At 45.7% G+C, this 15,066-nt stretch overlaps 2 protein-coding genes across 2 annotated transcripts in view; both read right to left on the bottom strand.

Annotated features, from left to right (window-relative positions):
- The window catches only part of LOC125940955 (uncharacterized), a 29,977-nt gene extending 17,352 nt beyond the window's left edge, over positions 1 to 12,625 (bottom strand). The window contains exons 1-3 of the mRNA XM_049657744.1: positions 12,449 to 12,625; positions 5,809 to 5,903; positions 659 to 722 (exon numbers count right to left, since the gene is read on the bottom strand). Of these exons, the coding sequence (XP_049513701.1) occupies positions 659 to 722; positions 5,809 to 5,903; positions 12,449 to 12,553 (264 nt within the window). The 5' untranslated portion in view covers positions 12,554 to 12,625. The remainder of the gene's footprint in view (positions 1 to 658; positions 723 to 5,808; positions 5,904 to 12,448) is intronic.
- Positions 1 to 15,066, bottom strand: part of LOC125941056 (uncharacterized) — a 155,879-nt gene that overhangs the window by 90,884 nt on the left and 49,929 nt on the right. The window lies entirely within an intron of this gene.

Raw genomic sequence — 15,066 nt, forward strand, 5'->3', positions numbered from 1 at the left:
GGCCACACCTTGGACGGCCAACGTCGCGGACTCAACCAGACCCCCAAGTCTCCCGTCGCCAGAGCATAGCTGGAGATGCGACCTTCCTGACCCGGTGCCACGTTGAAACTCAACGGACAGCGCCGTTCATCTCTCGACTATGCCTCGGTTCGTGCGCCTCGCGCGCTCGCGCCGTTCCGAACCCCAGGCATCGCGTGCTCCTCTTTTCCGCGCCACCGGCGGCCTCTTACATGTGACACAAGCACTGCTCGACACAAAGCTGAGGACAATAGAGGATATGACGCTGTCTGATGTCGCGCGGAGTGGTCTTGCATCTTGTATGCCAGTGGACGCCTTGTGAATAACCTGTAAATATAATTTAAACCTCTTTCCCCGCAACAATATTTTAGCTTAAATTGGGGCCAGCCTTATGGCTCACAATATACATACACAGGAACGTGCTTCCAGATAAATGGCTCACGAGCTCGGCACTCGTTGCATTTGTTGAAAGCCATATACTCTTCCGCACGAAAACAGCTTCACGATGTAATCCGTTGTGACTGACACAGAATCGCCTGCGTTCCCTTATACAATGTGGCCACCAAGTCCGGTTAGGGAGCATTGTCGAAAGAACGCGAATACACCGCATTCAATCTCACTCGTAGAAGGTTGTACTTACAAGCTCTTCCGTCCTATTCCAATTGTAGGCCTCGCACTCCGCGGTCACGGCCACAACTTCCAGCCTGTAAGTAAAACATTGTATCACAATATATCTATTTAAACCGTGCCACAAGCGAGAAGGGCCGACACTTAGATAATTACTGTTCACGTGCTAGACATGCGAGCGCTTATTGGGTGTTCTGTGAAATGCAAAAGCTAAGCCAGAGGACAGCTTCACGTCAAGTATCTGCGCCGACGCAAGCGTTTGTCTGCCTGGCCCGAGGGAGGCGAAGTCAGTACAGGTGGTCATGCCCGTCCTCTCCGTTTATCGCTTCGCTAGCTGCACCCTGCACGCGTTGCGGCTGGCCATAACATATGTCCGAATGTTACGCAAAAGAGTGTGGGACCCTCACTTGTGAGCTGCTTTATTTAAAGTTTGTATTAAGCTAAAAACAGCTAAAATTAGATATTAAGCTAGCACAATATTAAGTTAACACAAAGTGGTTCGTATCAGTGGACCTGTATTTGAAGTCAGTGTCGCTCTACATACTCGATGCTCTCTGCTAAGAACAATGCCATGAGGTCGATTCTCAGCAGCGGCGCGCATGCCGATAGACATTTAATGCAAAAAGAGCTTTGTAACTCGCTTTGAGTAAGCAGTTAATCCCCCCTTCCCCCCTCAGGTTGTCAAAAAATCCAGAGCCACGTAATTTCGCGCTTGCACAACACAGCGAAATGCCACCAGCGCGTTTTCCACGCGCTGCACTCCCGGCAGTTTTACAGTTTCTGCAGTAGGTGTCTCCTCGACTGGCGCCGCAGCGCCACTACGAGCAACCTAGGTTTCTCACTCTTACGATCTTACAATCTCTATTCAATGCGTACAGTTTTCTACGAAACAAGTACAAGACTGGAAATAAGTTATCAGATTCATGGTGCGATGTATATATAAGACAGTTACCAAGTCCCCCATATATGCTTTCAACTCATGATAAGTAAAACTTATGGCGTTCTTGAGACCTACCAGCGTCAGGGTTAATTAAGTTGTAACCGCACGGATTCACCGCCCTTTTTACAGCGTAAGCTGTTATGGGCTCATTCCAATAGCCTTTTCGGTTCGCGTCGTTGGCCGACCCGACCCTCCGCCAGTATGGTGGCGCCATCTAGTTGGTATGGTGGCGCCAACGCAGCGTGCGCAAGCGCAGACGACGAGATGCGATTCAGACGAGGCGCCTCTTTCCTCTTTACCTCCTACTCCACCTCCCCCCTACGACGCTGCGCCGTGTTCCCTGATGGGCTGCAGAATCTAACCGTCTCTTTCCTCTTTCATTATCACTGTATATAATCAAAGCGCTTCCGATGTGAGATGTGCGCCACGTATTCTGGATACCTTTTCCAGCGGCCTTGCCTCTTCGGTACACGTTATGGCGTCTCCTCGCAAGGTAGGAACCGCTGCTGAAGAACCGAATCGTAGAGCTACGTGCGCGGCTACAACCAGGCATCATCGGGCTCAACAGACTGCTGTCCAGAGAGCATTAAAGCCCCGGCTCGCCGTCGACGCCGGGCGGACAGTTCAGATCGTTTTTCTCAAAACGAGGCGAAGCAACTTCGTCGCGAAGACCCGGGTGTGCGTGGTGCCGAAATTATAACTACTCTTGAGCCGCTCCCCCAGCTCACGCTGTGACTGTGCTGCGTGTGCCGCGCAGGCGTGTGACTTTTTGAAGGCCGCAACCAATCGTTTAACTGCCGGCAATATGTCACTGGAAGGGCTGGCCATAATGCAAAAAAAAATACTCTGGGGTTAGAGGTGCCATAACTACGTCGCTTACTGTAGTCATGTGCGACTTTAAAGCAAAGGGGGGGGGGGGGGGGTGAGCAGGCTGGTGAGCTAGAACTACGGCATAGATTCATAGATTCTAGGACCACTAGATGAGAGATGTTCGTAGAATTCGCGGAAAGGAATTACCTCCTAATAATGAATAGCTTCCTCAGGAAGCGCAGCAACAGAAAATAGACCTTAATGGAGAAACAAGGAATGAAATAGATTTGGTACTCTCTGCCGATCCCCCAGCATAGTACAGGATGTAGAAGTGTAAGGTAGGGTAAAGGGCAGTGACCGACGCAATAAGAGATAAAGCCGCCCAATTCAGGCTGGTGCTCAAACAAATAGGCCGCTTTAGAAGAGAAAGATGAAGATAACAGGGGTAATGAATTAAACCGTAACTAGGCTGATTTCAAAGGCAGTAAGTGAAGTGGGATGTAAGGCATCAAGGAAACCAGTAGGTAAGCGCTTCCAAGTAACAAACGACCTAATAAAGAAACGACATAGCATGAAATTGTCCAACTCAAGAGATGAGATAGAACTCGTTCCGATCCCCCAGCAAGAAGAAAGTAATGGATATTCACAATTATAATTTGGGAAAGATGGAGGAAGCAGTAAAAAAAATGGACGCACGAAAATAGTGAGAAGAAAACATGGCATAGGACTAGGCAAGATGTATGCACTGAAAGATAAGTAGGGTAATGTCATCAGCAATTACAGCAGCCGCGTAATTCAGCACTGACACTATCATTACCGGTACCCAAAGCAGTCACACTGCCTTCATTCGAAGTAGTGATGAACAGGATACAGAGGCTCCTTCTATAACTGGCTATATGAAGTTAAAAGGCCCTTTTAAGGCATGACCCGAGGGAAAGCGGCTTGTGTTTGAGGTCCCGCGTAACAACACTGTTTTCTCCTATCTGACGCTACAGTACCTGTAGCTTGTGGTTAAGTCCAATTAAATCTAATTAGTCTATTACGCTCTGCGCTATGCGGAGGGTCTGCGTGGTCGGCGTGGTTCAGGATGATTTTATCCGCCACGGACACCGGCGCTTGCGCCCACGCCGCCACCGAAACCGACGCCAAATTATCTGCGACACGGATCCCTTAACGCTATCGCGTTAAAAGTAGACAGTTGCTTATCAAGAAAGGGCTCAGGCAAGGAGACGATCTCCAGTAGTATTCACTGCATTCTTATAAGAAGTATTCAAGCTATTTGACTGGGAACGCTTAGGAGTAAGGATCAACGACGACTATCTCACAAACCTCAGAATAAGTCAGAATATCTCAGAAATTTGAATCAGCTAGCTCAAGACAAGTATAAAATTGTAGATCTCGGGCAGAGGCCTTCGTCCTGCAGTGAACATAAAAATAAGCTGATGACTATTGTTTGCTTACGTGGCAAAATTACAACACTTGTAGCGACATGTCGTGACTTTCTAACCATAGAACGTGCAAAACAAGTACTGCAATGACCCAAATATTCACCCACGTTTTCCCCCGTGACTGTCTTTCATCGGCTATCAAATCATCCAATGCAAGACGTGCTTTTCTGCATTGTAAGTTTCTGGAATGTAGTCGCTGGCTCTTATCTGTTTATGGTATCGCCGAGGCTTATGTAATCAGATTCAATGCACGACGAGAGTAGTTCTGTAAATTACCTATGCCCTCACTACCTATGCCCTCAGTAGTGATTGCACTGCAAGGTTCAGCGAGTTATCTGTAAATAGTGACGTGTCTGCTCCGCACTACGCATTTCCGACTATCGGCGAGTGTTACTTTCTGCGCTAGGCCCAGAATCGCCAGATAAATAGCTAAATTCTTAGCTCAGTTTATGCAGACGCGGCGCGTCATGCCTCCGGACGCGGGAATCTACGATTTGGGCGAGGCGCTTATATCTAGGGTTTCAGGGGAGGAAGGTTAACATGATGTTTGCACGCCGGAAATTCAATAACGCACAAAGCACGAAGTTGCATTACATACTACGTTTACCATTTGTTCGCTAACGGTGTTCTAAAAACTGTGTTGCAGCGTTGCAAGCTTTGTACATAAGCTCCAGCTTTTAACGTCACGCAGGCTACATAATCACCTCAGCTTCACGCGAATCTTTGGCAACACGAGCGCTTGTAACACATCGGTACTTCCACAAGCCATCCGCATCTGGAATTATCTTCCCGATGATATCGCCTCTGATAAAAAACCTGAAGATATTTCGCTACAAGCTTGAGGTACATTAAAAAAATAGTGCTGTAGCATGGTCTCGTCGTTTAGGTTCATGTTTTGCTTATTTTGCGATGCGTAACGTTTTTTTTTTTCTTCACTTGCACTCAAAGGCTCTTTTAGTGCTTATTTCGGAAACGTATCCTGCATTTTTTTTATTCACTTGCGCTCGAAATTTGTGTATTTAGCAATTTACTCTGTTGCGTTGCGTTTTGATGTTCACTGCATTGTAACCCTGCTCCATACTAGTTTCCTTGTCTTTTCACTGTAATAAGTAAACCCCCCTCACTCAATGCCCTTTGGGTCTGTAAGGTATTTTTTGTAATTTGCGTTCCTACATTACATTGCTGGGAGAGAACATACCAATAATAATAGTTCGTTTCTAACAAAAACACTTGCGTTTTCAGTTTTTAGCTGAAGTGCTCGCAGTTAAGACTCTCGAGTGTTACAAACAAGCAATGGCTTTTTATATATACCATAGTAATTTAGTGTTCGATTTATCATCAGGATAAAACATTAAAGCGTTGAAAAGTAGCGTTTGCAGTGAAACGTTAGGCCATTACACACGTAGAGAAATACCGTTCAGCTCAATGCCCATGCTACTTACGTTATAGGGCTACGAGATGGTTTGCGTACGCTACGAAATAGCTTTGTCAGATATGGCGGCACCAGTGACCTCCGCTTCAGTGCGCTGGTGATGGCAACGCTTTCGTTATCATTGAAAGCCAGTAACTGATGTTTCACTGCCTCTGGATTCCACAGAAACGTTAATTATGAGCGCACACCGAGTTCGATTACCGAGATTGTTGGGAGACTTCGACGTCTCTAGGCCTAACAAGACGCACTGGCATGCAAACGAAATATGGTTGCTAATGCAATATGTTAGCCTGTATATATTTGGCACAAGGCGCCAGATGGTGCCCTGCCTTGCTTACGTTTTCGTTCATCTACGTTAAAATGTGACAGGCACTGAATGTCCAGTAATGGCTTTCACAGTTTACGCACGAAACTCGAAAGTCACTTTTCTAAAACGGAATATTACCTTCCGTTTCATTACAATGCACCTACATGCTGGCGCTTTGACAGAGGGCTCATGAAACCCAAACTAAAGAACTGTGACAGGAACTTACCCTTTAATGAAGAGTAGTGTGTCCACGGTGGCATTCACATCAGACGTCGCTAGTAGGGTCACTATTTCGATTTTCAGTAGCTTGGTTACTGCAATCTGAAGCGCAAGCAACACCATTAACGTTGAACATGTTTTTTCCTGGGCTTCGTAAATACAAATTAAACATGGCACCAAAATACACGAACGCTTTGCGATTATTACAGATGCGGCTAAAATAGTTCTAACTCCCCATGTATGTGAGTAAGAGCTGAGGGGGAACTGACTGGTGAGTGGGTACATGGTGAGTAGTTAAGTGGCATCGAGAGGTTGCAGTGTGGGCTAGGGTCTCGAACAATAACCTCTGGATCGGGTATTACTTGAGCAGTCGCCCGTTTGCGCAAAACCAGGAGCTCTAATTTCAATGAGGCGCAGGAGAGCCCGCATTCATGTAAGAAACGCAGTTTTTTTTAGGTTAACATTTATTTGCTCCTACAATCCGTAACCCTAGGTCTCGAGCTCTAGCGCAGCGCGGTGTCACAATAAGCACAGGTCACATGATCCACCAAATGCTATGAAATGCAGCAGAACAGCAAGTGGTGGCGATAACTTGTGCTTTAAGCGCAATGAACAACCAACCTTAGTGGACCTGGAAGTTCCCGACATCACAGGGTGGCTGTAATTGTGACAAGCGCAAATTCTCAAACACGATAGGTTTGCATCCTTGGCGGTCCTCGGGCCAGTTATACCATAATATTTTATAATGTATGTATCTACACATGCATTATAAAAGGTCTATAGCCACGCATACAACTGCAGCACTTCTTGAGGAACGATAACGTGTGGGGTGGCGTGAAGGAATGTTATAATGTAACCCTAGAACTGACGTCATTGTCCGAATACAGAAATGGCATTTTATAAATTTGACCAGGCTCGTGCCGTCGTAGTAGGACGGCCTACTTGTCCCACGAAACCACGACTGTGTTGACAGCCTGGCCCTCTCCACCAGCCGAAGCTGGTCCTCGGGATTCTGGCGCGTCAATAGAGCCTCCCACTGGTCTCCTGATGGCTGCCTCAACTTTTTTCACTGGTGGTACGTGTTTGGTGTGTGTGCAGTCCTCGGGCAAGTTATACCATATGTATGTAATGTATGTATGTGTAATCTTGCACACTATTTCCGTTCTCACTTTTAGTGTTTTAGGATGTCCGCGTACTTGGCTGGTATTCTTTTTAGATGTCACCAAGAGGTCATTGTTCCTGTGGGTGGCCCTGTGTACGTTATCTCGGTGGGCTGCTCGGTTCATAATGAGCGACGTATTTTCCGGTGTCCAGATGATGTACTAGGTTTCTTGGGTGCGCTAGCTCCTGTGCAGATAAAATGGTGGACGATATTCTTCCCATTCTTTATCTTCTGCAGGCTTATTGCAAGTTTGTGATGATAATATCTTGTCGCATGTTTTGATAGCGAGAGCAATTGCCGATTCGCCCGCTTCCGTGGAGTCTTTAGCCCCTCTGGAGGCGGCGATTGGTCTCCGTGGCGGCGCGTGCTTGCTAGCTTCTTATGCAGTGCTCGTCCTTTGGGTTTCCTGTCATGCATATTCCTGGATGTGCTGGAGTCGTTTGGTTTATTTCTACGGTATTACGCTGCGGTTGATGTAGGTCTTCTGGGGTGTATTCTATTATTGTTCCTACAGACCGCCACAAGGTTCTTAAGTTAGATCGCCTAAACTGGTTATCCTTCTACGATCAGTTCCTGCAGCTGTGTTGAGCACCACCACCTTGACAAGCATCTCTGTTGACGCAGTTGTGAAAGTCCCATGGCGAATTTTAATAGATTTGGTATAATTATGTTGGCCTTGTCCATGGAAGACTAGGTATCAATGCGATTTCCTACCTGCAAACGGTTTCGGGATTTCAGAATCTGGTTAGGTGAGGCTCTCGCACATATAAATAAATTAAATAGACAAAATAGGAAGGGGGATTCTACTTGTGGCAAATGCATGTATGCTCCATTTTTGTGCAGCATTAGGCCAAGGATGCGTGCAGTTGTTGCCGTAAGGATGCTAGCCCCTCACATTGTCACCTCTGGGTCCGCTTTCTCTTGAGGAGTCGTCCGTTTGCGCTGAACTAGGAGCTATTATTTCTGTGAGGCGCAGGGGAGCCTGCATTCCACGAGGTAGTATTGCGTCACATTGACGGCAACTTGTAACGCATTTTGTTGCCATTGGACTGCACCCCCTGTTTCAACGATCAGATAGTCCGCGTATAGTGCACGTCTTATTTCCTTGATCTCGCGTAAGCTCGTGGATCAGGAGTTCATTGCCAGGTTGAATAGCAGTGGCGATATAACGTCTCATTGAGGTGTACGCTTGATTACTACTTTGAACTTGTCAATCGGAGGTTACCCGCTCCTATGGTTTTTGTTCTATTTATCAGGAAGTCTCATGCAACTGAAGATGCGCTCACCACAGTGGTAGATATTTAGGTGATTTAAAATGTCGTGGGGGACATTATCGACCGCTTCACTTGACATCCAATGCGAGGATTGTTTCCATGGTGGGTATCTGGAGTTGATGTATTACTAGTTCTTAGATTTGTAGAAATATGTGCTTGTGTAGATAGTTACAGTTTGAACATAATGTCAAGCAGCAGTCCTTTGTCTTTGAGGTGCGGTGTTAGTCTGTTCAATACCATGTATTTATATATCATATCATAAGAAGCCAACAAACAACACAAATACCCCAGAAAGTGGATGGGATTTCTTTATTTCAATAAGTAAGTACAAGTAATTTCCCCTATGTTGTCCTTGGTATCATTGTTTGTTGGCTTCTTATGATGTGATTAATAAAAATCGGGCCCCTCGGTTCCCTTTCTTCTCGTTCACAACATAACGAGGGCTCGAATCCGGCAACATTGATGCCTTCAGGTATAGCATATGTGTGTTTATTGACTAGTTGCCTTCACCCAAAAAGATCACGTGCTCGTGACGCCTGCGGCAGAAAGGATGTTCCACATCCGGCCCTTGGTTGAATAGTGGTGGCGCTGGCTAACACTCCCAGTGTTATTTCTAGTTGTAAAACATGAATACCCCCGACAGTGGATGGGAAAACGGCTCCGCGGTAGCTCAATGGTGAGAGCATCGCACGCGTAATGCGAATACGTGGGTTCGTTCCCAACCTGCGGACAGTTGTTTCATCCATTTTCATTTCCATTAATTTATCATTTCTTTATTTCAATTAGTAAATACAAGTAATTTCCCCTATGTTGTCCTTGGTATAATTGTTTGTTGGCTTCTTATGATATGAATAATAAAAATCGGGCCCCTCGGTTCCCTTTGTTCTCGTTCATGTATTTATATGGTTTCTCTGCATACGATGCCAGCAAAATCGGTCATAAATTCTGTATCTTCAGCGGCTTGTCGGCTTTGGGTATGATGGTGACGTTACATCACCATTATCATGTTTACACAGCGCAGGCCTCTTGCCTCCTTCCCAGCATGCAGAAAGAACCTACTTTTAAGCAACAAATACAAATTAGCCAATTTGGTGGTTTTGCTTGGCGTACCAAATCAACTTTCATGGGCGTCAGATTCCATGGAGGAAATCCCGTAACCCTTTTGTCATTATGTACAAAATGTATGCGCTCGATTTTTATAAGTAATATTGTTGCTATCTATGCAACGCGCCTAGCACGCCAAATGTCTCGTACTGGCTTCCCAAAATGCATTCAATCTTTTTTGTTCGTGGTCTAACGCTTAGATCACCTAGCTTCATTGTTGCGGAGTGGTGGTTCATAAACGACTGAGGTTTTTGTCTGTTTATTTGTAGTGACAATAGTTGAAGAAACCTATGTACTTTATTAAAGTTCTTAGTTCTTAAAGAAGAAGCACCGGGCTGTCCCTCGTGTACCCAGTCTTCTACAAATTTGGGCCCATGACGTCTCTACTGAGCAGGGAGCAAACCAAAGTTCTACAAGCACAAATTATTATTAAGCTCAGGTGCTTTCAAAACGACGCTGTGTTTGCTTCCTCACCCCCCTTTATCGCCAAGCAAAGGGGCGAGTGTAGAGGCCTGTCTCGCAAGACTGCATCGCGCGCTCGCCCATACAATAGCTACGTGCGCCGCGACCATTGAGGAAGGAGAACACGTCAAAATATATCTTTCGTGGTTTTTTTTTTCTAGCGCGCCATTACCGACGCCTACAGCATCCGCAGGGCCCCCAGCGTGAGTCGTTGCCCAACGCAGCACAAATACTTCATGGAACTGAAAGCATCTGCGTTCGCATGACTAGTGGTTTTAGCTCGGCGGAGCGCAGTTTGTGAGACTGAGTATAGGTGACGGAGAATGTTCTAGGGGTGCTTTCGACTAGCGCAAGAAGGGGAACCAGCTCCACTCGCCATCTTGCATGCAACAGCAAGCTTAGACAAATTACCATCAAAACGTGCTATAAGCAAGTAACGTGAGAGTACGCTGCTTCGAGATCTACAGCGCCGCATGGCAACCGTGAGAAAAAAACGCACGAGCGTTTGCAAGCGCAGCCGAACAATATTGACGCGTGGTGGCTGCGAAACACATGAATGTGTGTGAGCGTGCGTATGTATTTGTGTGTGTGTACTTGCAGCTACACATTATATGCCTAAACGCAAGTCACTAACACTAACCACTAACATCCACATTGAGTCCACATTGGCGTAATAGCAACTAGCTAAATCAATTACCGTTGTGCGTTGGCCGTTTGATAACAAGCACTTGAATTGTACAAGAAACTAAGCGCTGACCTAATGCTTCTAGATTCTGGAATTTCGACCGCACCTCTGAACAGAAGCGCTATATCTCCGCAGGTACGAGGCGCTCCGCATAACCGTTTTACGTCACATTGATTGTTTTCATGCATGTAACTTTTCACCCCAGTGCGAATCTACTTGTACGGATGGAAAATTTAAATTAACTCTCAAAGTGGTTTGCGTGCTATTGAACCCACCTTCAATTTCTAGCAGTGCCACAGGTGCGTGGCATCTGCTGTAACACTGCATGATTCTGCCAATTCTGCAGCGGCGTGCTTTGAAAATGTGCCTTGAACGTGTTTGGTTTAGCGAATCGTTTTTTTTTTTTTGCGGCATCTGACGGGTTATTTAATTGCGTTAGTTAAGAAACATTAGGTATGTTTCACAGGATAGGTGTCGCCTTTCATAATAATGCGACTGGGTACGTGGCACTTTCCAATAACTCTCCTTCACGCCACACCAACTTTCCTACAGCGCATGGGATCTTCACTATATTTCCATAAAAATAAATCCACCTCCGCCAGTATATTAAAGTTCGATGCTTCGCAGGACGACGGCCTTTGTGACACGATTTGCGGACGGTAAGGCCCACACTACTTGCTTGCCGCATCGCTTTCTGTCTGTGGCATGGACGCGGTATAATACGCCGCCAATTGACATTCTATTGACTGGGTGCTTTGATTGGTTCAAGTCGTTTGGCACTTTCACTGCACTGAACAATGATTTTGAGCCCGTAGAAGATGATTTTAAACGTCAGCTGATGTTTGTGAGTTACGGGCTTTGCATGCAATTGTTGCGTAATATGCCTTCATTATTTTGAGGCGCTATACGAAGTGCATAAGAGCTTTTGTAGTGTCATCGTCGAACTGAAGGCACAAGCTTGCCTACTGCTGTCGGCCTGTCGTGCCTCGTGTGCAAGCGATATCAAACGTATGTCGTACAACATTTGAAGTACTTCTGCAGACGCTTTACCTTCAGTGAAAATTCGGTAAAAATACGAAGACTGTGGCTGACTTAAAGCGAGCAGCTTAATCGCAGTCTTTGAGCTGCACATATAAATATTTTAAACTGATTTCATTGGTATTCAGTTCCTTGTTGTTGATGGTGTTTCATTCTCCTGCATACACAGGTACCCCTGACAGAATGAATGATGAGCGTTGCCTTAAACGTATTTTAAAATAGTTTTCCTAGTTAGCCGAGCGACTGATATAAGTTGGCAGCACCACGTGGCATTCGTCATCAATATGGCGAGTTTAATGGTTGTTCGAACTCTGGCGGCTACGCGAATACTGTTGACTTCGTGGAACTGAATACTTGCGTATGACAGGCACGACTATCCCTACGGGATGCTACTTCCTCGCTTTCATGCGCTAGTTGTCTGCTCGCAAGAGACGAACGTATCGATCCGGCGGCACGATCCCACCTGTGGCAACTACGCCACTTTCCCGCTAGTGCGAGACGAAGGATTTGTGTAAAGCGAGGTGCTTCTTTTTTGTCCGCAATGAAAAAATTAATCGTGCTTTTCGCACGCAAGACCCCATAATTTTCTAAGACTAACAGCGCTGACTGAATCGGAAACTTGCACTATGCCCTGACATCCTTGTTTGTCTCCCTTTGTCGCGTGCTGGGTGGTTAGCCCTCGGGGGCTTAACCGAGTAGCAACTAGCTTAGTCAAATACCGTTGTGCGTTGTCCGTTTGATGAGAAGCACTCTAGTTGTACAAGAAACTTAGCGCTGCCGTAATGCTTCTAGATTCTGGCGCTCCGCAGAACCGTTTTACGTCATGTTTCATCCATGTAACTTTTCACCCCAGTGCGAATTAACTTGTACCGATAGAAAATGTCAATTGACTCTCAAGTGGTTTGCGTGCTACTGAACCCACCTGCAATGTCCGTGCAGTTTGGTTAGTGAGTTCAACTGCCGTTAGTGCATGCGAACTGGTGAGCTGCCACTCTGCGCTCTTCCCCACAGCGTCGTAAAATTCCATCTCCTGGTTGTCTTGAACTTTTGTTCCAACGAGGAGCTGGTCCCCGAACGAAAGTTTCACCTTTTCTAGCAGTGTCGGATCTGCAGGATAAATAATAGTTTCACAGCCTGGTGAACGGAGGCGACGTTGCACGCATTTGAGGACACCTTTATACGCGTATATACCCCGATATTGACGCCACTACTGGATTCATGTTAATCATAAAACATCCTCGCATATGCGCCTTTGAGAATTATTAACACTACAAAATTAACTATCTTATCATTCTTAGGCACTTTAAGAGCTTAGAATGCGTTCCACTTCTCATTGGCATGTGGCATCGAATACACACCGTGCAAAATAAGCAATTCCAGTAACGGGACCAAATAAGAAGTGAATTTAACAAGCGAAGCAACCAAAGGTGGTTAGCCCACTGGAAAAAGATTGCATATTCAAGTTTTTCTTCGACCATTCAATTAGAACACGACTGTCATTTACCCCGATATATCCTCTATAGCTTTGTTTTGTACCGCATGTATGTGTTTTAATGAGAATTAGCGTAGGGCTTCAAACTGGTGCTTGTTCACGTTTGGCTCACATCGCTTTACAAGAAATCGGTTGCCTTCGCAAATATAAGAAATCCTCATGTTGTAATTGGATCTTCAGCAAGAAATATATGACATGCGGTAGGAAAGCAGTCTCGCCGGCCGTGCCCACTAATAGAGCGAGCAGTTGGAGAACGCGAGCGTGGCACGAGTAAGTACACCTTTCGTACTGCTGAATACAACTCGTCGATGAGCGTCAATAGTCAATCAATATCTAATCTAATTATCTAATCTATCTAATTGACTATCTTGCGATAGTCAATCAATATCTAATCGATTATTAAGTCAATATAAACGACGGAGGTGCGCAAATGGCAGTTGTAACAGCGGTGCTGTTTATGTCGAGCGTAATCTGTCTGTGGTACACAGAAAAGTGTGGGGCGATCCTGGAGGCTGTGCAGAAAGGGTCCAAGCGCAATGGCACATACCGATGCGAACTAGCGAAGCTGAGCCTGGCTAAGTCTAAGCACGGTTTGAACTACTTAAGCTTAAACAGTTATCGATAGCCAATAAATAGTTAATCGATAATCGACAATAATCAATAAATCCCGGGAACATATTCTTAAATTTTTGCGCGCAAACAAACAGGGACGAAGAAAAGGAAACACAAGGACGAGCGCTCGTCCTTGTGTCTCCTTTTCTTCGTCCCCGTTTGTTTGCGCGCAAAAATTTAAGAATATGAATCTGTTCCAACTAGGCCGACTCGCAGTTATAATCCCGGGAAATAGTGCTTAGCCTAGCCCAAATGTGGCCAATACCTTACGATAGCCAATCGATAGCCAATCAATAGCTAATCTATAATCGATCAATAATCAATAAAGTCTGGAAAATGCTGGGGACTTGGTATTGCTTAGCCTAGCCCAAATACGGGGCCAGTAGCTTGCGATAGCGAAATATATAGCCAATCAATAGCTAATCGATAATCCATCAATAATAAATCCTGGAAAATGCTTGGGATGGTTTGGCAGTGCTTAGCCTAGCCCAAAATCCTGGACTAGCTAGGTTATCATCAGCAGCTTAATCGCAGTCTTTGAGCTGCACATATAAATATTTTAAACTGTCTTCATTGGTATTCAATTCCTTGTTGTTGACGGTGTTTGATTCTCCTGCATACACAGGTACCCCTCACAGAATGAATGATGAGCGTTGCCTTAAACGTATTTTAAAATAGTTTTCTAGTTAGCCGAGCGACTGATATAAGTTGGCAGCACCACGTGGCATAGCATTGCACCTCCAGTGCAAGCTATGCCATTTTTTGTAACTACCTATTTAAAAAGCATGATAATTGGGCATCAACGATAATTTATCGTGTAATTATTGCAAAGAATTGATAACATCATTATGATATATTTCAATGGTGTAGTATATAGCTGTTTATCTTAACTACTTCTCCGCACAGCTTCCGCTCAAAGCTATCGTCGTAAAGCTGGCAAATATATGAAGTGAAGAGGAAATTTCACCCCAGCCTGTATTGAAACCTCATTCGCAAGTCTTATCCGCAGTGACTCATTCACTGCTTTTAAGCTTCTCGCTACTCCCGAGCTACAAGCGACGTTTTAGATCCACCGATATTGACCCTTACCCGCCGGGGTGGCTCAGTCAGCTAAGGCGTTGCGCTGCTGAGCACGAGATCGCGGGATCGAATCCCGGCCGCGGCGGCCGCATTTCGATGGAGGCGAAATGCAAAAACGCCCGTGTGCTTGCGTTGTAGTGCACGTTAAAGAACCCCAGGTGGTCAAAATTAATCCGGAGCCCTCCACTACGGCGTGCCTCATAATCAGAACTGGTTTTGGCACGTAAAACCCCAGAAAGAAAGAAAGAAAGGAAGAAAGAAAGAAAGAAAGATATTGACCCTTTTCGCGGCGATCGCGTGGGCGCTGCCATATTTGATCCCGTGGTAAGGCGTTCATTGCTTGCCTCAGCTGCCGC

The sequence above is a fragment of the Dermacentor silvarum genome, chromosome 10, assembly GCF_013339745.2.
Source record: "Dermacentor silvarum isolate Dsil-2018 chromosome 10, BIME_Dsil_1.4, whole genome shotgun sequence".
Classification (NCBI taxonomy): domain Eukaryota; kingdom Metazoa; phylum Arthropoda; class Arachnida; order Ixodida; family Ixodidae; genus Dermacentor; species Dermacentor silvarum.